At 41.8% G+C, this 25,222-nt stretch overlaps 2 protein-coding genes across 2 annotated transcripts; one reads left to right on the top strand and one right to left on the bottom strand.

Annotated features, from left to right (window-relative positions):
- Positions 1 to 57: 57 nt before the first annotated feature.
- Positions 58 to 5,230, top strand: rfc2 (replication factor C (activator 1) 2). The gene is made up of 6 exons (XM_033964878.2): positions 58 to 656; positions 944 to 1,049; positions 1,242 to 1,343; positions 2,428 to 2,686; positions 2,801 to 3,061; positions 4,614 to 5,230. Exons 1-6 carry the CDS (start codon positions 467 to 469, stop codon positions 4,722 to 4,724), a joined length of 1,029 nt encoding a protein of 342 aa, XP_033820769.1. The 5' UTR covers positions 58 to 466; the 3' UTR covers positions 4,725 to 5,230.
- Positions 5,231 to 7,371: 2,141 nt separating this feature from the next.
- ddx27 (DEAD (Asp-Glu-Ala-Asp) box polypeptide 27) lies at positions 7,372 to 19,863 on the bottom strand. Its single transcript, XM_033965323.2, has 21 exons — positions 19,580 to 19,863; positions 18,805 to 18,960; positions 18,298 to 18,357; positions 17,929 to 18,100; positions 15,710 to 15,762; positions 15,554 to 15,637; positions 15,375 to 15,480; positions 14,709 to 14,882; positions 14,463 to 14,613; positions 14,285 to 14,384; positions 14,058 to 14,199; positions 13,514 to 13,667; positions 13,336 to 13,417; positions 13,039 to 13,216; positions 12,831 to 12,937; positions 12,655 to 12,745; positions 11,144 to 11,235; positions 9,079 to 9,199; positions 8,913 to 9,009; positions 7,519 to 7,578; positions 7,372 to 7,438 (listed from the first exon to the last, which is right to left on the bottom strand). Exons 1-21 carry the CDS (start codon positions 19,661 to 19,663, stop codon positions 7,399 to 7,401), a joined length of 2,304 nt encoding a protein of 767 aa, XP_033821214.1. The 5' UTR covers positions 19,664 to 19,863; the 3' UTR covers positions 7,372 to 7,398.
- Positions 19,864 to 25,222: the final 5,359 nt, after the last annotated feature.

The raw sequence follows: 25,222 nt of genomic DNA, 5'->3' as shown, positions 1-25,222 counted from the left end.
TCCTCTGCTTCTGCCCTGAGCCTGGCAGCAAACAGCGGCAGCGCCTCCCTCTGCAGGCCACGGGACTCCACCATGGATTTTTAATATTTCATGGATATTAATGTTGTTCCATAGACTCTCCAGTCAGTACGGGCCTGTCCTCCGTTATATTCTCGTTCCGGAGGTGCTCGTGGCTGATGATCCAGGGTCCCAGTCTGCTCTCCTTCATGCCTCCCCCAGCAACTCCCTCACGGGCCCATAAGAATAAATACAAATACAGCTATATTGTTGTACTACAATTTAATTATGTAGTTTGTACTTGCTGCATTTCGGCAGGATCATCAAAGAGTTTACTTTTACTTACCAGAGTGAACTTCACCTGTCCCTTTGTCACCAGTGAGAGGCGCCAATGAGCGACAGTGGACTGGATGCATCGGAAGTATCTTGAATAGCAGAAGCAGGAAAACGCGCTAAAGTGGAGGTGGACATGGAGGAGGAGGCCAGCACCGCGGCGTCCAGCAGCACGGCCCCAGAGAGAGCCACGGGCGCATACGAGCTGCCCTGGGTGGAGAAGTACCGTCCGCTCAAACTGTGTGAGGTCGTGGGGAACGAGGAGACTGTGACCCGCCTGGAGGTGTTCGCCCGAGAGGGAAATGTGCCCAACATCATCATCGCAGGTGGGACATCTGCACGCACTGCCCGGGAACATGGGGATACACATCAGTTTGTCCGCTAAACTGTAGCCACACAGGCGCATGCAGCGTGGGCGCCAGGGTAAACATAGTGGTGCCATTTTTGTAGGAAAAAAGGTAGAGTCATGCAACATGAAGTGCACTTACCTTATTTGTTTGGAATCTGTAGGCTTAATCTTTAAAGACTTTGCTTTATGGTCTGATGACACATTTCTGGAGAGCTGAGGTCAGTACATATCCCTCAACTTACTCCTGTACTCTGTGCTCCTCAGGCCCTCCTGGCACCGGTAAGACCACCAGTATCCTGTGCCTGGCCCGGGCCCTGCTGGGATCCTCCATGAAGGACGCTGTGCTGGAACTGAACGCCTCCAATGACAGGTCCGACCCAGGATCAGCACAGGGGGCATGAGGGGAGGGCTGGGTCCAACACAGAGGTCTGGCAGGGTTTTGAAGGGAGAATGTTTGTGTGACTGTGCAGATTGGTGCATTTTTCATTCACTGGTTAGAGAGTGGTCTAGTATCTAGTGCTCTACTTAGACTAACATACTTGTTCTTTGTATCCTGTTGCAGAGGTATTGATGTGGTCCGAAATAAAATCAAGATGTTTGCTCAACAAAAGGTGACTCTCCCTAAAGGACGACACAAAATCATCATCCTGGACGAGGCGGACAGGTCAGTGAGCTGAGGAGGAGAAGGACCTCAGGCTTATGGTTTGGCTTACTGCAGAGAACACATTTTTAGAAATTCATCACTGCTGTTTTTGAGAAAAGTAGGGCTCCAGTCCACAATATGAGACAATACAATATTCAAAAACAAAATTAAAGAGGGGGTATTACTCTTCTATGGGGTGTTACCTACTAACACATACCATATTTAGATCACTATGTTACCTTTTATTTTTTTGAAAATGCTATATTGGCTGAAAATGTACTAATATGGAACCCAAATGTTTCTGTGTGTGACGAGACATGATTTACCTGCTCCCTACTCATCTCCATTAAATTTCATAGGCCTATGGCAGAGTCATCGTTCAACTTTAGACAGTATTCCAATAACTATAATTCTGCTATAGAATTTGTGCAGCCAGAACAAACAGGCTTATGACGTAGCCCAGGGGTGTCAAACTCAAATTCAGAGGCCCAAAATTAAAAACTGTGACTAAAGTCACGGGCCAAACTAAATATTTAGTGACAAATTTCAACAAAATCTGCATGTTTTTCAGAAGCGGTGGATTCAATTTGAGTGAGGCGACAGGTGGCAGATGATAATGAGTGTCAACAGAAGTGGGGGGGGCAGCGCCAACACATTTGCAAAGCATTCTGTGATTCGTAGTATTAGAGGTGCATGCGCTATACTGGCGTGGAGGTCGGCGGGCCAGCTCTAATACATATTTGATATGATCTCACGGGCCAAATATAATTATATCAAGGGCCAAATTTGGCCCGCGGGCCTGAATCTGACATGTCTGGTGTAGGAGTTTTGATTTGAAAGTGGAGTTTTACATAAGGTTGTCAAAAGTATTGAAAATCAGATACTAATTGATACTAAAACTAGTACTGAAACTGTTGTCTAAAAATAGGGTGTGTGTTTTATTTTTATTATCATCGTAGAATCAGAATTGGTATCCAAGTCTATTTCTTAGTATCAAAATCAAGTTTAAAAATTTAGTATGATAGTCTGAACAGGACTCATTCTCACAGTGTTAAATGAATCTAGTAGAAGATATGAGTGTGTGTGTTTCGCTGTGTGTACTTAGCATGACGGACGGCGCACAGCAGGCTCTGCGCCGCATCATGGAGATCTACTCTAAAACCACGCGCTTCGCTCTGGCTTGTAACACCTCTGACCGCATCATTGAGCCCATCCAGTCGCGCTGTGCTGTCCTGCGCTACTCCAAGCTCAGCGATGGGCAAGTCCTGGCACGCCTGCAGGAAGTTGTACAACAGGAAGGACTAAGCGTGACCGATGATGGGCTGGAGGCTGTCATCTTCACCGCGCAGGGGGACATGAGACAGGTACGCACAGAGATGGGGTGCGTGCGGAGACATGGGTGCGCACAGAGACGGGGACCTTAAACTGTCTTCACTGTATTTGATTGGAGCTGTATACTTTTCTCTCCCCTGGACCAGGCGCTGAACAACCTGCAGTCCACTCACTTGGGCTTTGGTTTCATCAACAGTGAAAACGTGTTCAAAGTGTGCGACGAGCCCCACCCCTTGCTGGTGAAAGGCATGCTGGGAAACTGTGTGCAGGGTCAGGTGGATGAAGCCTACCAAGTCATGGAGCAACTGTGGAGGCTGGGCTACTCTCCTGAAGACATTATTGGCAACGTGTTCAGAGTCTGCAAGACGTACAGCATGCCGGAGTACCTCAAGCTGGAGTTTATCAAGGTACTGACCACACAGCGCCACCTGTGGGCTGATCAATAAGCTGCAATGCCCAGGTTATGTTGGCTTGATGTGGGTGTGGAAAGCCACCAACACTGTTTTTAAATTTAGAAGATTCATGGGAGCATTATGAGAACTATCACTCGGGTGTTTAGTTTCACGTTAAACTGCTGATCACTCACTTGGCTGTTTAAATCTCGAGTCTGTAACATAATGGCGATTTGACAAAAGAAAGTATGCAATATTACAATTAGAGGTGGGTAGCAAAAAATTGTACTCAAGTAAGAGTAATGTTTCAAAATAATATGACTCAAGTAAGAGTAAAAAAATATTTGGGAAAACTACTACTCGACAACTTATTTATAATTTGAAGTTAATGTAATTTGCAGGATAAAACATTAAATGCACAAAATGTAGTATTTTCAAAGAATTGTCCCAAAAGGAGAAAAAAAACTAAATCATATTTGAAGGAGCGGTGCAAAAAACACAAATGTTCAAATAATTTCATATTGTTAAGATAAAGCTTTTGTCACTTGTAACTCTTGTGGCTTGGCTGTGGTTACTCTTCCCACTGTGAGTAAGAGTACTGTCAAGTCAATAAAAATATTACTCAAGTTGGAGTCAAAGCTGCTAGAAAAATACAGTTTCTCCTACCCACCTCTGATTTACAATAGATTTTTATCCCAATTCAATAGGGCTGCAAGAATTGTAACCAAATTGAAATCACAATTTGAGTGGACACAATTGGCAAATCACAAAGTATGAAAGCACATTAATTCTCTTCATAATCTCTTTTTTTGCATAAAAACTGCTAATCCTGTAGTTTAGTCTGTACTGAAATGTGATTTTTGTATTAATCAGTCATATTTCAGTGTTTTTAACAATTCTTCTGGACGTGTTTACAATGTGAACTTTGTGAAAAAGATTAGAATTTGTTTTAACAATAAGATTCTGTTCAATCTCAATGTTGGTCACAAAATGTGTGAACTTTCAGAAGCAGATGAAAATGTACATGAGTTGTAGGGCTAAACAATTTGAGCAAAAATATCTGTGATTGGTTAAATCCAGCTGTCACCCACTCGGAGACTAGAGTGTGGGGAAAAAGTCTGTGTTTGAGGTGCATTAGAGGAATGGTGAATCACAGGGATGACGGCATCATATTTTTTATTAGGGATGCACCAATACTGATATGTGTATTGAATATCGGTAGTGATACTGAAAATTTTGCTGGTATCGGTTATCTGTTCCATAATATTGGTTAAGCAGATATCCTGGTTGGGCCTTTTAATTGGACATAATAACACTATTTACAGGCTGATAAATAACTTATTAGACATGAGATGAAATAGTGTTATGCAACTGTTTACTGTGTTTTAAGGAAATAAGTGTAATTTTCTGTTGCTACACTTGTACCAGTTAATATCAGTTATCTGCAGCCAATGTATTGATAATGGTATCGGAACTGAAAAAGATGGATAGGTTCATCCTTCATTTTAATCAAATCTCTACCAGCCCTCCTCCTGTCACCTCTAACTTGGCTCTGTCTCTGTTGCAGGAGATCGGCTACACCCACGTGCGTGTGGCTGAGGGGGTCAACTCTCTGCTGCAGATGGCCGGTCTCGTGGCACGGCTGTGCAGCAAAGCAGTGCCCCCTGCAGCCTCCTGAGGAGACGTGCAGAGGGAAGGGCATTAGAAATGGACTGTTTGGTATTTCTAATGGTGGAATTAAAGTGTGGATGGCTGTGTTTATGTGAAGGTTTGATTGCCTGCTAACCACTTTTATAATGTTCATGGAGATTTGTTTGGTGTAGACAGTAGGTAGATTACATATAAATGCAGAATCATTAAAGCACTGCCAGTTTTTGTGTTGTCACCTTTTAAAAATGGAAGTACAACCACAAAAGTGTAAGAAAGTCTTTGTCATAGTGCAGTATGCGACTGACTCTCTACAGGAGGCAGTGGTTCTGGCTGGCCATATTAGGCCTGAGTTTTGGGTCAGTCTAGTCACCAGCTGTGCCTCTACAGTGTGCACTGTGGTGTGGTCATGTGCCTCAGGTCTTTACTGTTTTCTGATGAGAGAAAAGCACTGCCACTCAGTGCAGTACTGGTAGTCTGCTGCAGGGTCCTGTGCTCATTGTCTCAAGTGTGGTTCACATGTTCACAGTAAAACTTAAAAAAGTATATTGTCCTTGTCTCTTACCGACATATGAGAGAAGTGAGTGTTGGTGGTGAGAGGGGCAGATGGCTCAAATTGCAGCCTCAGCTCCATCAGTATTCTTCAGAATGAAGGTTTTTTGGAGGTTTGACATTCATACGGCCCATGCTAAGCTGTTTTCTGATCTGTTATGTTTCCTCATCACAAATTTAAAACTGAAACACTGTTCCACCTTGTGATGTTATGGAGTAATACAGGAAGTGCTCCAACTCCATACACCTTCACTAGGTTTCATTTGGATGATTTCAGCCCTGGAATTTCCACACTGAACAAAAGGTAAAAGCCATTATAATACCACATGACATTCGAAGGTAGAACAGCACTTTTTAAGATTTGGAGATGTCTGTAATCCCTCAGTTGTCCAGGTCTCATCCATAGCAAAAGACAAAGTTTAAATCTGTCAACTGGACAAAACCGAAGAAGTGGCTTGGATGATTAGCTAAACGTCTTCACTCTTACAATTTGTCCAGTTGACAGACTTAAACTTTGTCTTTTGCTAAAGATTTGGAGATGTAGACAACCTTATGAGGGGTTACTCAAACGTGAATGGAACAATTCTAGGTATGTTTTTAATTTAACAAGATAACATGGCTAAAAGCTCACATCTAATTTAACATAATATAGTCAAAAATAGCAGTTATAGATGTGTGCTGTGAACACAGCTTACCAGACAAATCAGTCTTGTCAAATATTTGAATGCATTTAAAAATTAACTTTTCCAAATATTGATGTCATTTCATCAGTCCAGTGCACATTTGCAAAAGAAAATGCACAAAATATTTGTTCAAGGTTTATTAAGAATATCCTATTGACAAAGTTACATTGTATGTATTTTCATACAAGAAATAGTGGCAGAAAAATGTTGGCGTTTGTACAGTGTAGACCTGTCCATGGGGTCCTGCTGCAGTGTGAATCAGCCTTACTCATAGGTCTTTGGTGAGCTGGGAAGACTGGAAACTTCATCAGGAGAATCTCATTCACTCTGACCCTCCAAAAACAATTTGTCCAAATTCATTTTAAATTGAAATTTTCTACTCATTGTCCAATCTGATCCTTCGACCAGACGATATGAGGCAGGTTTTTGTTGGGTCTTCTGTGATTCTGGAGGCAGGTCCTGAAGCAGCCGAGACGCCTTTACATGATCACTTCTTCTTAAACCTGAAAAGGAGTTGAAAGTGAAATATAGAATGTAGGTTTAGAACAATACCAAGGTTAGAGATTGTTGTGGGGAAAACATATAAACCTTTAGGATGAAATGTGTGGTTAATCACTCTTTGCACAATTCTGAAAGTAGTTTGTTAGCATTGATTTCTGAACTATAAACTACCAAATATGGAAAATCCAAGTCTAAATAGTGGAAACTACTTACTTCAAAAAGTTACTCAGTTACTTAGTAAATATGACTGCAAACATTTATCTTTTTACAACCCAGCTCCGACTATAACTTGATATAGTTCTTTCAAATATTAATGTGTTTAAAGATTACCAAGTGTATTACACTTAGTGTGTTAATTGCTAAAACAACGTATTTAGATCACCATGTTACTTTTTATTGTGTTGAAAATGCTATATTTGCCGAAAACAACACATTAAGTCTTGTTATTGACGCTTTGAGTCTCCAACCTTATTTCCCGCGCCATCACAACACAAGCCTGCAACCCGCTAATGAGACTAGTGCACATGCAGGGATGTCATCTTCAGGCATATTTTTGAGCTTCTAATCATGTCTTCAGATATGATTAGAAGCTCAAAAATATTTGCAATATTTTTGAGCTAATATTTTCCTCCTCCTCGCCTGGCCGATTTTTCTTGTTTTGTCAGATTTTTCCTGTTGTTTGATTTTCCTGTTTTTGTGTGTAGGCAGCACGGTGGCTGAGTGGCAACACTCATGCCTCACAGCAAGAAGGTTTGGTTCGATCCCCGGGTCGCCCAGGCCTTTCTGTGTGGAGTTTTGCATGTTTCTCCCCGTGTCTGGATGGGTTTCCTCCGGGTACTCCGGTTTCCCCCATCAACCAAAACATGAACGCCCTTCGAGACAACTGTTGTTGTGATTTTGGGCGTTACGAAAATAAAATTAATTGAATGAGACCCCGAGATGGGGTTCTATGCAATCATGGTGGACTGACTAACAGCAAGATATATACCTGGATGCTCCGACTCCTTTCCTAGAAGAGTAAACAGAGCGAGAGTGAGTGAATGAATGGAGAACATGTGGACTACAGTCACCATGGTGACAGCACACTACCTGTGTCCATTGGCAGTTTTGTGCTTCAAACCGAGGCGTTTCCGATCAGCGAAGGATGGTCTGAAACAGGCAATCATAAGGAGATGAGGAGGCTGTGCTCACAACATACTGACCAGTGATACCCAACCTTTGTCCTGAGTACCCCCTTGTTTCTCACCCTGTGTACCATACAACTTGTGAATTTAAAATAGGCAAATTCATCTGGTTACAGTATATCGTTAATTATTACTAAATATTTAAGTTTTAATGGCAATTATGTCCAAAAGTATCCTGAAAACATTCTTAAAGATGTAAAATGTTCTCCAAAGAAAAATGGTATATTCAAATACTATTCAATCCCATCTTTTACTAAATTCTGATACCTTTTCAAGTATTGCTCAAGTGAACCCCCCCAATGGTCCCTGTAGCTCTTGTCAGGAAAGACTGTTAATACCTAATGTAAATAGGTAATTTATAAGGTAATGTCTTTCTTCAAAAAGTTACGCCCCAAATAAGTTATAAGCCATCCGCTCCATATGGCAAGTTTGTGGGGCCAATTGCAAACAAATACTAAGGTTCCTAGATGAACGGCCGAAGATGGTGCCTTTAGTAAATATTTATCATAGTTTTACATGAGTTAAGTGGCAGTTTGTGGAAAAATGCAAAAATACAGGAAGTAGCATTGAGTTCTAAAAAAATCCCTCTACCCATGTCAACAATGAAAATTCTGTCAAATACAGATAATTTATGCACAAGGAAGCCGTTTTTGCTGACAGTTTAAACGTCCATTTAACAAAGTAAAGGTCTGGTCATCCATTTTGTTTGTCTAATCTTAACTACTATACAAAAGACAGGATTTGTTAACATTACAATTGCTAGGTAACAGATAGAATGACCTCTACATAGGTCACATCTGCTGTAGAACCAGGAAGTAAAATGATAAAATTCACCAAAAGAAAAATAGAAAAAACTAGGCAAGACTAAGTAAAAAGTAAATGAAATACAATGAGTGGGGTAGTTTCAGTGTAAGACAGTGTCCACCGGCAATCTGACCAAAACTAAAGCTGCTGCTTGGATGAGATTATAAAACTTTATTATGCCCCACTCTTCTCTTTTAATGTTAATTTTATGATTTATTATAAAATTACTATTTATTTATCATGTTTGTGTTTTAATTTGCTTGTATTGTGGTTTTAATGTCTCTTAAAAAACTTTGTGTACAAATTCTGCTATACAAAAACCTGCCTTGTCTAAAATTGACAGAATTGTCATACCTGAATGACTGAGGGATTGCACAGACACAAATACAAAGATGTTAACTATGTTTTAGTGGAATAGTGAGTAGTCTAATCTGTCATATGCACTTTAAACCATAGAAATTGTAGAATATTATGACATGTTAAGATGACACTGACCCCGCTCTGTATTGCTTTAGTACGCGGCCGCTCGTGTTGGTCAACTCCTTGTCAAACACAGACTTCTTGCCTCCTTTACCCGCCTTGTGCTTGGCTCCTGGAGGGTCAGACACACAGGTAAGACAGGAACCAGAGTGGTGTGAGAGGCTGCTGTGCACAGACTCACCTGGAGGGGGTGCTTCATCCTCCACCATGGCACGGGCTCGTTTGGGGCGGCGCTCTCTCTTGGCGGCGCGTTCAGCAAACATCTGGGCTTTCAGGATCTCAAACTGGGCACGCTCCTCAGCCTGTGTGTATGGAGGGGAAGAGGGTCAAATATTAGAGTGGAACTAAACACTAAATCAGTTTAACTGACAGTTGTCCCTCGCTATATCGCGTTTCACCTTTCGCGGCCTCGCTGTTTCACAGATTTTTTTTTGTGCAATTTTGCATGCTTTTTTACCGTCTCCTGTACAGTACAGAATGCGTTCAGCTTGCCAAATTTACATAAATGTTCAATTGCTATTTTTATTTATGGTACAGGAAAACGTTTATATTTTCATTTCTCAAACAAATGTTTAGGCCTGAAAACACGTCTTGATCTTTGGTTTCATTCTTTAATACTGTACTTATTTTTTTAAATAAGTCTACAAAAGGTTTGAAATTTGTGTTTAAACAAGAGAAATATGAAAATATGTTAATGCCTGTCTGAGAAAAGACTATTAAGTGTGTGGTGAGGAGTTTTACAGGTTTAAAACATATATAATAATTGTAAAAATAAAGCTGACTACTTCTCAGATTTCACCTGTTGCGAGTTATTTTTAGAATGTAACCCCTGTGATAAAGGGGGTAAACTGTATGGTGTTTTAATAGTATCAACTACTGTTCCTACTCATTTTTTTGGACAGTTTTAGTGGACACTAGGTAAATTTTGCAGCTTTCTGGTCAAAAATGTATAAAAATGGGTGTGTGCTGGCTCCAGTGACTACTGCAATTTGCAAAGTACTCTGACATCACACAGGACTGCCCTGATTGGCGTTTCTGATTACAAAGGCCTGGCTGCAGAGCTTGAAATGTGGAAACATTAGAAGCAGAGTGCCACAGATTGATGTCAGTACAGTGGACCATTCAGATGGATAAATCTTATAGTTATGACAAAGCGACTGCACCGCAATAGTGGTAGAATGATTCAAATTTGTAGGAAAGAGTTGGTCTAAGGGCTGCGTTTAGCCCCTGGGCCATAGTTTGAACACCCCTGTGTTAGACCAATCACACTGTCTAGACCCTGCCCACCCTCCCCTCTCACTCTCCTCTTTAGTCTTTCAGGTACTGCCAGAGTTTGGCAGCTCATGAAATGTGGTCTTGGGCAGAGTTTAGGTGTTTAGTCCCAATTAAAGCACAATCACGTTTATAAATGTTTCCAACCATTGATCCTCGGGGCTGCTGTGACTGCCATATTGTTGTCTATTGTAAAAGTGTGTTAGCACTTCAGTTGTTTTCAAACAAGTTAGTGCACACTAGATTTTTTTCTGTTTACTTTAGGGTCTTGTTCACACACACCGCGCATCATTCACCCCAAACATGAACCATGTGAGAGGACATCAGCTGATCGCTGAAATTATTTCTGTAACAACGCGGTTCAAACAGACAGAGCCCCATGAATACGCGCGCACATGCTCGCTTCCTCTATACACGGTGTTTTTTTCACCTATGGGTAAATACGCCATGATGACTGTACGCGGAGAAGGCGTGGTGCCGGAAAAGAAAATACTTTTGGAATGACAGACAGACCCTGCCTTACCTGTGCAGACAAAGGGGGAGACTAGTCTCCTTGTGGAGACTGATATTAAGTTGATTAAAAATTGCCTCGTTATGTGTCATATTCTTTTACGTCAACCCAACTAGTGACAGTGTGAAAAAGACCTTACTTTTCTTTGGAATTAACTCTCATTTCTTGCTACATCCAAAGATAGCTATAGCCCTTTTTTCCATCTTGTGTGATAAGGGTCCTATAGGTATTCAATCTCCCTAGTTTTGGTCAGATATGAGTCAGATTTATTTCAAATTCAGAGGTTGGCTTTTTCATATTACCACCTGATTGAATAATCTGCTTGAGAATTAAAATGGAAATGCAGACAACCATTACATCATGTGTCTGGAGTCTCAGCTTTAATCTAAACCTGCTTTAGAAAACCTTATATCCAGAAATATTTGTACATTTGTATTTGTACATTTCTGCCACAGTGACTCACAGAGATGTCCTTCCTCTTAGCACCTTTCACAAACTCCTTCCTCTTCTTCTTTTGTCTGATGGCCTGGTCAAAGTCTTGCAGGGCCTTGGACACTGTAACAGGGTGGGCAGCACAAATTAACCAAAATTACAAAAGTAATATGGTACTATCAGTACTACACAGTTCTGTTGGTACTATACAGGTTACGTTAGCTGGCTTTTAGCCATTTTGAAAAGCAAATTACCTGAAAAAAATAATGACCACTAGACATGATGACGTCTAGTACAGAAAATGCTGGAAAAATATATATTTTGTGAAAAATAAAAACAGTACCTTGATTGATAAATTAATCTGATATCTTATATAAACAAGGATTTACAATTAAATTATGTTTTTAAAGATGTTTAAATATGACTTAATAATAATAATAATTGCCAGGATGTTGTCAAAGGCTTGGGCCTAATAATGGAATTTTTTTTTCTCCACCCATTATTTTTCTCCTAAACCATAAAAGCTAGATTCATGTGACTTTCTCACATTGTGTCCCGTCACAAATAAGGCCCTTGTGATTTTTTTCCATGACAAATCGATTGTCTTATATGAATTTTAGATAGCACCATGATTTGCATATCATTGTGTTCAGCTCTGTACTGACTTTTTCCCCAAATAAAACGTGTGAAAGATATTTTTGCAATTTTGTTGAAAATTCACCATGACCACACCCAAAGTCATATTCAAAATAATTGAAATTGTAATTGATCATCTTTAATTACACATACTTCTTGTGTGTTCTGGCCAAATTTCATGTGTTAGCAATGAAAACTGAGATGTCCTAAATGTAAAAGTGTGTGCTCTAGTCATTTCCAGGTTTGATCCAATATGGCTGACTTCCTGTCCAGCAGAGCTATAATATGTTTTTTGTCATGTCCTGACATGTTCTATTTTTTGGTGCGAGTTTCAGATTTTTATGTTAAATTTTTTCTGGGTCAGGCTCTTATTGGCCCAATGAAAATAAAATGTTGAGGTGGCGCTACAGAGTTGTTCAATGCCTAAAAACTGAACAAATACTATAATCTTTCTTTTATTTTGATTTTTAATCTCAGTGAGGTTCTCCTGGTTAATTAAAGGTTTGTGGGGTTTTTTAAGTAACTGATGCCCCTGAGCAGACATTACTATGATAATCAACGCTGCATGCAAAAAACTGTTCCTCCTGTTCCTGGGCTGAGGAGGCACCAATAACTCATGATGCTCAACATGTGGTAATAAAATGTGATAGTTGAATGACCAGTAATTCTCATGTATTTCTCTTTTGATTTCCAAAGTCTGACAGCCAACATGACTAAAGTCTAGCGTAGGCTTTGATCAGTACTACAGCAGTGTCACTTTCTCCAAGATGGCTGCTTGTACATGACAGCCTTCTGTGTAAACCACTGTGAGAAGTCATATCATTATATTATCAAATTAACTGTTAAACACAGTGCAGCACTTTCCTCCAAAGAAAACCTTGCCTGTAGCAGATGTGTGTGACTTACTGCGGCTCTGTTTGCGTTCCTGCTGGCTCTGAAACCACACCCTCTGAGGCTCCAAGGCTCCACCCTCCAGACGCTTGTGGGCCACCGACAACTGCACAAGTCAGTTTTCATGAGCAACTGCACATGCACACGCACACACAACCTCACTGCTTTGAACTAGACCAGGAGGACCTTACCTTGGCCTCAGATGCAGCCATCTCACGCTCCTCTCGCTCCAGTTTGAGCACAGCCTCCACATCCTTCTCCAGTTTCTGGATGTGGTCCCTGAACTTGAGGATGACCTCTGAAAGAGACAAGAACTATATGAGCTGCATGAATGATGTCATGACAGATTTCCTCATGAGTGATCTCATGAAAGATCTCCTCATATCACCTGGACATTACCTGGAGGTAGGACACGGGCCTTCACCGCACTCTTGGCTGTCTTGACAACCTCCTTAAGCATCCTCCTCTCTGCTTCTCCCACCAGAGACACTGAGCGCCCGGAGCGACCTGCACGAGCCGTCCTGCCCACTCTGTGCACATAGTGCTTCTGTGTGGAGGGCATAGTGAAGTTTATCACCTGCCAAACACAAAATACACACATGAGAAGCTGTGGGTTTAGCTCTCATCACTAAGGGCTCAAACGAGCAGAGCCACAGTGAGGATCTGAGGGTCAGATGTGGTGAGGGAGATACTCACAGTCTTAACACCATCGATGTCCAGGCCTCGTGCTGCTACATCTGTGGCCACCAGCACGTCCACCTGCTCATCTTTGAACCTCCTAAAACAGAGCACAGCAGAGTTAGAACCTTCTCTAGAATCCCCCATAAGAAACATAGGTAGGAACATTAGCAGATCTTGGTGGTGCAGAACAAACCTGAGGTTCTCCAGGCGCTGCGTCTGACTCAGCTCGCCGTGCAGCTCGCCCACCTTCAGCCCCATCAACCCCAGCAGGATGTGCAGGCGGTGGGCCTGTTTCCGGGTCTGTGTGAACAGCATCACATGGTCCTGGAAGGTCCTGGTCAGCAGAGCTATGGGCACCAGAGCAGAGAGTCCTATTGAACGGCACTGGTGTAGGGAGCACACCCTTACCCAGTTCTTTAACTACTTGAACACAGTATCTATATTAATTTTACATAATATCACTAAGGTCTATACAATAGGTGTGTAATAGTTTCATCAGTTACGTTTTTGATTCATAGAGCAGGGACCAGGCCCAATGACAGAACTAAGGCATGGGGCATGAAGGTTTACATGGGCCTAGTTCAATAGAGTGGCCCAGCTCCTGGACCCAAACTGTCCAGCTTTCCCCAGTTTCTCCAACTCCAACCCTGGTCTAGCCTTGGAGCATGTCAGTCCAAATTCAAAGTACAGCGTTATAGTAGAGGTGGAGTTTGGATGAGGAGTGCTGGGTGCTTTACCTGCCACCACAGCCTCCCGGTCCCCCTCACGATTGGCTCGGATCCTCACAAACTCCTGCCGCAGAAATGGAGCCACGTCTGTGTTACTGTTCACAAAGATCTTCACCGGGTCCTTCAGGGACACTGTGGCCAGATCCTTTACCTGAGAACAGAGGGATCAGAGGTCACACAAAGAGGTCATGTAGAGGTCACACACAGGTCAGAGTTAGTGGAATAGTTAGTGGAACCTGGTCAGTGAGAGTGGCTGAGAACAGCATGGTCTGTCTGCTGTGGGAGCACATTCTGATTATCTCTTTCATTTGCTCCTCAAAGTATTCATCCAACATCCTGTAGAGCACAGAGATTATGCAGATTTATTTTGATAGTCCACAGATGTTATGTTCTAAAGAACACAGGCCAAAGCACCTGTCAGCTTCATCTAGCACCAGGATCTCAATGTGGCTGAGCTCAAAACTGGGCGTGTTGTGCAGGTGGTCGATGAGGCGTCCTGGGGTGGCAATGAGGACATCTGGGCCCGCCCTCAGAGCGGCCTCCTGGGATTTCAGGTCCAGCCCGCCTGCATGCACGCACACAGAGAGACACGCACATACAGGCTTTAATCTCACAGCTCTGAGCACCTGAAAACATGACCACAGAACATGCAGTACTGACCCACGGCCAGGCAGGTGGTGATGCTGGTGAACTGGGCCAGCTGGCGGGCAACAGAGTGCACCTGGATGCCCAGCTCTCGAGTGGGCACCAGCACCAGGACACGGGTGAGTTGTGCACTGCGGGGCTTGTACAGCAGCCGCTCCAGAATGGGCAGCATGAAGGCAGCGGTCTTCCCTGAAACAAGACATAAAGGTCACTTACAGAGCAGGGGCAGGACCACTGACCTTTTGGTCTTATACGGTTCTTCCTCTTCTCTAGGCGTTGCGATAACAAATTTTGTGCAATATATTGCTGAAGAAAATAGACAATAAATCAATTTATCCCAGACACAATAACTCTAAAGAAAGACTATCCCCAAAATATGTTCTAAGTGTACAATTTTGTAAAAAGAGAAAAAAGAAAAAAAAAACAGGAGCTGCAATCAAGAAGAAACACCAATTAGTTTGCATTTATAATCACTTGTAGAAGTTGCTTGTTTGACCTTCAACTGTTCCAATTGTATGGCATTACAAAAATAAAATCCACACTTGCATAAAGAAAATGCCCACAGAATATATTTTGACCTCCAAAAATATTACTCCAGCTCTCATATATTGGATAATAAGTCGATATAGTTGTTATCATGACCTATCATGGCCTACTCTCCTCATGCATGTATCTACAGACCTGTTCCTGTGGCAGCGCAGGCACACACGTCTCGGCCCAGGAGTCCCACAGGGACACATGCCTTCTGGATTGGAGTGGGCTGCTGGAACGCCATGGCTGTGATAGCCTGAAACACACATACACAACTGTGAAGAGGCTGCCCCCTGCTGGAGGAGCGGGGCACGTTTCGCATTGCTCACCTTCAGGATGGGTCTGGACAGGTTCATGTCACTGAAGGTCAGAGAGGGGTCGTACTCTGAGGCGTCTTCAAACATCTGTGCAGACTGCACCCAGAGACAATTACCATACACACATGCTGAACATACCTGACCCTGTGTTCATCTGCACCAACTTACCTCGTCTTCTATCCTCCTTCTCTTCCCTTTACGCTCCTTGTCTTTCAGAGTGTCTACACAAACATTCATAACATTTAGTAAATCTGGAGAGAAAAAGTTACACTAATAGGCCTTTTCCATTAGAACCTTCTTGTCTCTTCTCGGCTCTGCTTGGAAATATTCAGCCATGTAGTTGAGAACAGCATTTGGTGCTACCAACCCAGACTCAGTACTTTACTACACTCTTCCCCCCTCAGGCCAAAGTGACACCTTAGTACTTTACTACCCTCTTCCCCTTGGGCTACTCTGCTCTTTCACTTTTAGTTTTTTTTTTTTAAACAACAGCAAGTTTTGTGGACAGTGTGTCATTGATCTGTGGAGAAAACTACATAAGAGAGCATGGATGATAATGTTAGAACTGAAAAAGGTACCCAATGTTGTCCCATGTATATTTAAAAACTATGCTACTAAAGAAGGATCATAGTAAAACTATGAATACTCATCAATGTGGTTGTAACAATTCTCTGTAATGTATTATCTACTGCCTCGATGTACTTTCTATTAATTACATTTTAGCAAGTTTTTAATCTATGTAAACATTATGCACACACATTACATGCATGCACATGCACACCTGGTGTGTATGTGCATGTGTATGGATGATACACACATACACATTACATGCATACACATGCACACGCACACACGGTGAAGGAATGTTATAGATAAATGCTAACTACAAATTTGGGCAAATAATTGTGACCTAACTTTTCTGTACAATCTGCTACTGCGATCAACATCTGAATTGTGTGATTTAGTTAAATATGGGGGGTGAGCTCTCACAAGTGTTATACTTCTGCTTACTCCTTTTGAGCATTGTGCAAAGCTTGGATGTACACTGTTTCTGTCTGAACTGGCAAAATAAATGTGTGTATATAATATATATATATATATATATATATATATATATATATATATATATATATATATATATATATATATATATATATATATATATATATTTATATTTATATATATTTATATTTATATATATTTATATTTATATTGTGCCTGCTCAAATAAACAATATTCATGTATTCATTCATTCATTCATTCAATGCTCGTAACACATAAGGTACAGCGCCTTTAACCTCATCCTTCCATTACAACTGTAATGAAAATGCTGTTAGGGCTGAATGGGCTTTTAATACAATACAGCCCTACATTTTAAACTTGAGACTCTTAGGGCATTTTAACCAAAGCAGAAATCTTTTGGGCTGGATCCTGAGATTCCTAATCAACAAGACACAAAAAGTGAGGGGGAAATGGATCTGTCTAACCAGGCTCAGTTCTCCATTGGTTTTCCATAAGAAAGTGGCCTCTCATCTCTTTTGTATATATTGTACACTGACTTATGCTGGAGTAGTAGAGGAGAGAACTATCCTAAAGTATGTAAAAGACACCGTCACTGTCAGTCTGCTACAGGACAGTGAGACAAGTCATGTCCCTATTATTGATCACTTCTTAGACTGGTGTGAAAAGTTGTTCCTCCAGATGAACATTCTAAAGACCAAAGATATGGTCATTGACTTTTGGAACGGTGCTCACAATCAGGACTGAGCACTTACAAATGTCTTGGAACTGTCATAGATAACAAACTTACCTTCGAGCCCAATTGTGGAATGGTGTGCAAAAAGAGCTATCAGTGCTTGCTTTGCTTAAGGAAATTGCCGTCTTTCCACACCTTGCTAACCATGTTTTAGAGACCTCAAAGGCTATTTTAAAAGATGACTCCCATCCTCTTAATAATGACTTCCAACTACATCACGGCAAAGGTTTAAAGAGCCTCTCTGTAAAACCAAGCAATATATAAAAGCACCTTTGTTCCCGCAGCCCTAAGTGCCCTGAACAAGTGATGTTATTATTTATCTTACTTATGCCCCTTTACTCTTATTTTTAATGCTTTGTTTCTAATGGGGTTTTAGTTCTTTCTGCCTGCACTACGCATTGTTATCACTATTCCAGATGAAGATGTGAATATGTGTGAGTGAGTGAGTGAATGAATGAATAAATGAATGAATGAATGAATGAGCTGACTCACTGCCAAACAAAATGTACCTGTTGGTACCAATAAAGTAACATTGAACCTTGGGGCTGAATTGGCTACACATACACAGAGCAGAGCCGAGAAGAGTAGAATCTAACAGAAAAACAGCAGAGGGTAGTTCAAAGGTTCAGACCAGATTTGGTGAGGATTTCTTCTTCTCCGGAGCTAAACTCAGCCTCCGACTCCTCTTCCTCCTCTGAGTTGTCTGAGTGCTTCCCCCCAGTGGTAGCCTCTGCAGAGTTCTGGCTCTGTCCAGCCCCTGGGTCCTGTTTGACTTCCAGAGGAGCCTCTGTGGAGCCCTTGTCCTGAAACATGTTTATGTTATGGTCTGTATGGGATGAGGCAAGGCTCAGGCAAACACACCAGTTGGAGGACTTTTGAGATTAAATTATATTTCATTCATATTTTGTTTCTTCTGAAACTCTCCTCCTAAATATTTAGTAGACTGTGAAATTCATAAAGAGGATTAACTGTTAAATCCCCACAGAATACAGAACCTTACCTGGGCTTTTCTCCTCTTCCGGACCTGCTCGATCTTCTGGTCCAGGCTGGTGGGCGTCCTCTGCACCACACACACAAAACATCAGTCTCAAATTAACTCAAGAAGCTACTTGGGTGAACAGCAAAATGTATTCACTCTAAAAACCTTCGTCCAGTTGACAAAATGAAAATTTCTTTTGCCATCAAGTCTGCACTCTTCCACACTGCTGCCTCTCAGTGCTTCAAGCTGTTTAAAATATTTTTGTTAGCACATTGTAAACGCAGCATCTGCAGGAGATCCGTTTCTGCCATGCTCTTGCTTTGATACTTTATCTGCAGTCTTTCAGATGCTAATTACATGTTTGTAATGCAAATTATTTCCTTTTGGGGACAAATAAAGTAATTCTGAATGTGAACACTGCTTTAAATACACAAATCAATGTATTACATAATTATATTTGATGAATGACATATTGCAAGGAGATATTTTTCCAATCCTGCCAAGCTCCCCTGATGTCTACCCTCCCACCTTGGCCTTCATCTGGCTCAGGACGTCCTGTGGGAGCCAGGGCTGCTCAATGTGGCCCACATCCCTCTCTCCAAACTCAAAGTCTGCATTGAAGTCCCCGGCCCCGCGGCTGCGCTTGGCCTGCTTCTTCTTACGGTTGAGCACAATGGGCTCCTCCTGAGGGTCAAAGAAAGCACAGATCAGAATCACGCACTACAGGTTATAAAGTACATACAGTAGTTTGGTATGGCATGGATCAGAATCCCTCCTCTCACTTTGAGATCATAGGCTGCTTCTAAAGTAGGTGGAAAGAAGTTAGTTGACATTTGTTCATTACAAAGAATAACACCTTGAGATGAATCGAGGACCACCTCGAAAATGAGATGCCACTCCTCGCACCACTACTTTGACTAACCACTCACACACCACCTTCATACAAGTGGGTGTGGTGTCCTACCCAAGGACACAACAGTATACACTGGTGAGAGATTGAATGTGATGGCCAGCTTCTGGGCTGGTGGGCTCTGAGGCACTGTTGTCATCACGATAAAAGTTGCTAGGTTCCGTCCTCTATTGAATAGTGTTTTGCACTTCAGCACTTCACCCTCCTTGCATAGTTGCAATGCAGAATGGCGAAATATATACCGCCATGTCTTTCTTGCCTTCTGTGTTTACATAAATATGAAACGACAGGCCTTTAATAACAATGTTCTGCCTCGGAAATATGGGAAGAGCTTACACTTCTCTGTTGAATCCAGGCGCCCTGTAAACACATTTTTCTACCCCTCTCACGCACCTCACAGTCGGACTCGGAGTTGGGTTCCTCGGGGCTCAGATCATCGTCCTGGAGGGTCCCGATAAGGCCCAGCTGCTCCAGCATTCTCTCCGCAGAGGGTGAGTGTTTGCCCGACAGGAGACAGAGGAGCGTGGGTCAGCTCCAGAGGGCGGGTTCTGGTTTTCAGAGCTTTAGGAATAGTCTGGATACTGCAAATAACAGCACACGTTCACTGTTCACTGCTTACACTGCTCTCAGGTTTACTTCAGTGCCATCCACACGCACACGTGTGACGTCGGAAGTGCTCTGCTCGCGGTTCTTCTTCTTTTACTTTTAATGTTTGCAGCTTAGACATGATATTACCGCCACCTACAGTTGTGGAGTGTGGAGGACGCCAAAGTACTGACAAAGAAGTTTATTGACTGTAGCCCTACGTGTCATGACTCTCAGCTTCCTGTCATAGGCCTATGCAACATTTGAGGACGTTTTCCCATACTAAATATAGCCTATAATAAGCAAGGCAATGCAAGTTTATTAGTATAGCACAATTTGAAGACAAAGTAATTCAAAGTGCTTTACAGAATAAGACAATCATTAAAATCGTACAAATCAAAACATAAATAATCCCAAATAATCATCATAAAATTAATATTAAAACAAGAGTGTAAAATAAAAACCTTTCAGTCATATCCACAGCTAAACAGAACTGTTCTGAGCCTGGATTTAAACATTGTCAAAGTAGAGACCTGTCTCACATCTTTAGGAAGATTGTTCCAGGTTTTAATTACACGAAACTGAAATGTTGATTCTCCATATTTAGTCCAAGGTCATTCATATGGCACTAACATGTCTGACATATACAGTACTTTGGTGCTAGGTGCTTTGGTGTACAGCTCTGCTTGTACACAGAGACCTGAGCACAGGACTTATCTGCTCATACTTCCTAGTTCTAGTCAGGACCCAAGCACCAGCGTTCTGGATGTACTGCAGCGGTCTTAAGGCTCATTTGGAGAGGCCAGTGAGCAGGATGTTACAGTAGTCTAAGTCTAAGTCTGGATAAGTCTCTCTAAGTCTGGTTTTGACAGTATATCTTTGATTTTTGCTATGTTTTTACATAGTAAAAAGCTGCAGATATTATTGATTTGATATGGCTGTAAGTTTATTACCCCTTGATTTCTAGCCTGATTTGAAGGTTTTATAGAGAGAGACTGGAGGTGACTGCTAACACTTTCTCTGTTTCTGTGGGCCAAAGATGATGACTTCAGTCTTGTCTGAGTTTAGCTGGAGAAAGTTGTTTTGCATCCACACACTGATGTGTTGGTCCCAGTCCTCTAGTCTCTGTAAGAGGATCCCATGATCTACGGTGTCAAAGGCAGCACTCAGATCTAACAGGATCAAGACTTTGCCTGCATCAGTGTTCAGATGGATGTCATTTGTCACCTTGATAAGAGCAGTCTCAGTGCTGTGGTGGGGTCTAAAACCTGAATGGAAAACATCAAAAGAGTTGTTCATTTGGAGAAGTTAATAAGCTGTTGGTAAGCAACTTTCTCAAGGTCTTTGCCTGAAAACGGCAGATTTGAGATTGGTCGGTAATTGTTCAATATTGTGGCATCGAGACTGCTCTTCTTCAGGAGAGGCTTGATAGCCGTAGTTTTCAAAGCTCTTGAGAATGTTCCAGATTGAAGTGACATATTAAGTATGCAAGTGAGTGGTGATAGGAAACTGTTGAGCACAGACTTTAAAAACTTAGTGGGTAACACATCGAGGCAGCATGTAGATGAACTCAGACTGGTGACGACCTCAGGTGCAAAGTGAGTCAGCTCTAAGTGTCTAGGTGGGTGCTGGGTTGTTATTAGCATTGTGGAACTGATGGCATTTTTAATGCCCTGAATCCTGTCATTAAAGAATACTGCAAACTCATTGCACTTAGATGTGGAAATTAGTTCTAACGGCAGCGGAGCTGGGGGTTTGTTAATCTGTTTACTGTTGCAAACAGGACACGAGAGTTGTTACTGCAACTTGCAATAATGTCTGAAAAATACCTCTCCCTTGTTCTACATAAACTGTGGTTGTACATGTGCATCTTTTCTCTGTAAATCTCATAATGAACCTGGAGCTTTGACTTGACTCCTTTTCTGTGCCCTGACCAAGTCATCATTCCTCCATGGCACTTTCTGCTTATTTTTTAACTATTTTAACCTTCATCAGGGCAGTGGTGTCCAGAACATTCAAAACACTCAAAGTCACAGTGTTCAACAAATCATCAACATTAGAACATAAGGCATTTTCAAAGTGTATCATTTCCATGAGCAGTGCACCTGTGTTATCATTTATGTGTCTCCTTCAAGCAATTGCAGGACTATCCGCCAAGACACAGAGAGAAACATGCAAACTCCACACATAAAGGCCCTTTGTGCAGTGTACAGAAATGATACAATAGTGACCCCTAAATCAGGAAAACCAGGTAATGGAAATTAATGTAGTTTGTAACTTTTCTATATATTTCACAAGAAATACTCCACTGAACAAAATGTATTGAACACAAAGGACAAAACTGTGACCTTTATTTTAAGTATTTTTATTTATTCTCTCAATTGGCATTTGGTAAACTCACAAAAATCACAAAAACAGCTTCAAGAATTTTATTTAAAAGATTAATTTCTTTGTTCTCTTTAGCTTGGTCAGTGAATCATCGGAACATATTCTTTTGAACACGTTTGGGAAGGAGTAGCAAAAGGCATGTTAATTTAGCTCAGTGCTTCTCTCTAATTTTAATGTATTAATTTAATATTAATTAAATTTGAATGTATTATTTTGATATTTATTTCATTTTATTATATTTTATTTTTTCAGTATCAGTAACCAGTTGGTTAAAAAATATCTATAGTTTAAATGAGGATTTTTTTTTATAGATTTCAGGGAAATTGATGTATTTTACATATATTCTGTTACAGATTACAGATATAGATAATGTTATTAAAGTATTTTTTTGTTGTAAGTTGATCTATATTTCTTTCTTTTTTTGTCTTTGTTTTTTTTTTTATTTGTTTATGGGTGGTACTGGTCTATTTGCCTCTATCTTTCTCCATCTCTGCATGGGGGAGCTTGGTCTGGTCTGCTGCAGGAGGAGCCCTCTTCACCACCAGCTCTGTAGGAACAAACACAAGAAAAGGGGGAGCAGAAATCAAAATATCTGATCCCTAACATTTTATTTACAAGTTTTTTGTTTGTTTAACAGTAAAGCACAAGAACCACACTATTTACATACTATTTACAACAGAAATAACACAACGATAACTAATATACAAAGCACTATACTTAACATCTGTCATATTTTTGCAGATTTCTTAAAAATGTTTTTTTTTTTTTCCACACTAAAACACAAGAACCACACTTTTTTTTTTTTCAACACCTATGTACAATATGATACAATGTCAGTCAGTTGGGATCTGCGGAGTGCCAGGTCAGAAATGAGAGAGTATGGGAGATGAATGGTCTGAAGGCCCTTGCAATAGCAGCCAGGAACATAGCAAGAGGAGCAAAGAGAACCTTAGCAGGAGGAGCAGAGAGGACCTTAGCAGTAGGAGCAACACGGGGTTTAGCAAAAGGAACAGGGTGACAAATAGGAAGGGGCTTAGCAAGGGGAGCAGGGCGGAGCTTAGCAAGAGGAGTAAGGCGGGGCTTAGTAGGAGGAGCACGGAGAGGCTTAGCAAGAGGAGCAAGGTGGGGCTTAGCAGGAGGAGCAGGGAGAGGCTTAGCAAGAGGAGCAGGGCGGGGCTTAGCAGGAGCAAAGAGGGACAGAGCAGGAGGAGCAGAGGGTAGCTTTGAACTCCTAGCCGGAGGAGCAGGGGGGAGCCTGAGCCGCCAACGAGGAGCAGAATAGGACAAAGCAGGAGGAGCAGGGTTGGCTTAGCAAAAGCAGGGAGGGGCATAGCAGGAGCAGCAGGGAGAGGCTTAGCAAGAGGAGCAGGGCGGGGCTTAGCACGAGGAGCAGGGCAGGGCTTAGCAAGAGGAGCAGGGCGGGGCTTAGCAGGAGGAGCAAGGAGAGGCTTAGCAAGAGGTGCAAAGGTGGGCATAGCAGTAGAAGCAGGGAGGAGCATAGCAGGAGCAGCAGGGAGGGGCATAGCAAGAGTAGCAGGAGGAGCAACGCAGGGCTTAGCAAAAGGAACAGGGCAGGCCTTAGCAAGACAAATAGGAATAGCAAGAGTAACAGTGCGGCGCTTAGCAGGAGCAGCAGAGAGAGGCATATTAGGAGCAGCAGAGGTGGGCATAGCAGGAGCAGCCGGGAGGGGCATAGCAGGAGCAACAGGGAGAGGCATAGCAGGAGCAGCAGGGAAGGGAATAGCAAGAGCAGCAGCGAGGGGCATAGCAGGAGCAACAGGGAGAGGCCTAGCAGGAGCAGCAGACGTAGGCATAGCAAAAGCAGCAGGGAGGGGCATAGCAGGAGCAGCAGAGGTAAGAGTAGCAGGAGTAGCAGGGAGGGGCATAGCAGGAGCATCAGAGGTGGGAATAGCAAGTAGCAGGGAGGGGCATAGCAGGAGCATGAGAGATGGGCATAGCAGGAGCAGGAGGGGGAGGTAAAAGTTTGTTAAAGTTATGTAGAAGCTACAATTGGGAAAAAATCACCTCGAACATTATATTTGCCTATTGATATTCAAAGGGAAACATTAATTACTTACTTCATTCAATCTAAACAGAAATAAACGTCTGCGACAACAACACCTTGACTTTTCATCTATTAAATAATAATTAATTAACAATAACGTACGTATCGTACATGCAAAGACAGCGGAGGAAGTATGGTCCGTGGTGTAGGCCTGTCCCATTTCGGCTACACTGAGGAGTACACATTTTCGGCTGGGTACTTCAAAGAGTACTTGGAAGAGTACTTGGAAGAGTATGCATTTGGCGAATTGGGACACAGCCAACATTGATAAGTAGAACTTCCAAACAATTAAATTACAAGCAATTAGCATATGCACAAACACTTTAATCAATAAAACATTTTAAACTTCTTTGTGTATTGCCCTTTTTTCTGTTAGCTTCAAGGATAGGCCCATGTATGGAGTAGAGTAGAGTATGGATTGTTTTAGCTCCATTTTAAAGGAAACCTACTCAAAAGATGAAAACACCTCAAATGACAACCTGTTTGTAACTAAATTATCTCTAAAAATGCACACCTCCACCCTTTTTGTTTACTCATGTTTCAGATTCAAATTTTAAGTTGGGTGGAGTTGATTCCACTAGATTTGCATTACCTGTGTGTTTGTCTAGCCTTGTTTCGGTTTAAAACATAAACTCAAGATTAAAAGAGATCATTAATTAAAAATGAATTGTTACATAAAGATCTGACATGGAGCACAGCAAGTTTCAGAATAGTTTCAGTAGGACTGAATGTTATCTTCTTACAGGGAATGTGAACAAAATTTCTCTGTTTGGGCAGTCTAACTGTCCTTCTGTTAATCCGTCTATGTTGTGTAACTGCAGGTATAGCTCCATGACAGGACCTCAGCATGATATTATCTTTATCATGACTGTGTGTCCTGTTATTGTTTTAAAGAAGACCTATTGTGCTCGTGTCTGCTAAATTGTTATAATCTATGACACCTGTGGATCATTACGTCATAATTTGCACATTTTAAAGGGCCCATATTACTGCTGCTA

This window comes from Periophthalmus magnuspinnatus, chromosome 4, assembly GCF_009829125.3.
Source record: "Periophthalmus magnuspinnatus isolate fPerMag1 chromosome 4, fPerMag1.2.pri, whole genome shotgun sequence".
Classification (NCBI taxonomy): Eukaryota; Metazoa; Chordata; class Actinopteri; order Gobiiformes; family Gobiidae; genus Periophthalmus; species Periophthalmus magnuspinnatus.
Note: the sequence above shows the minus strand (reverse complement) of the source record. Positions and strands in the feature narration are given on the sequence as shown.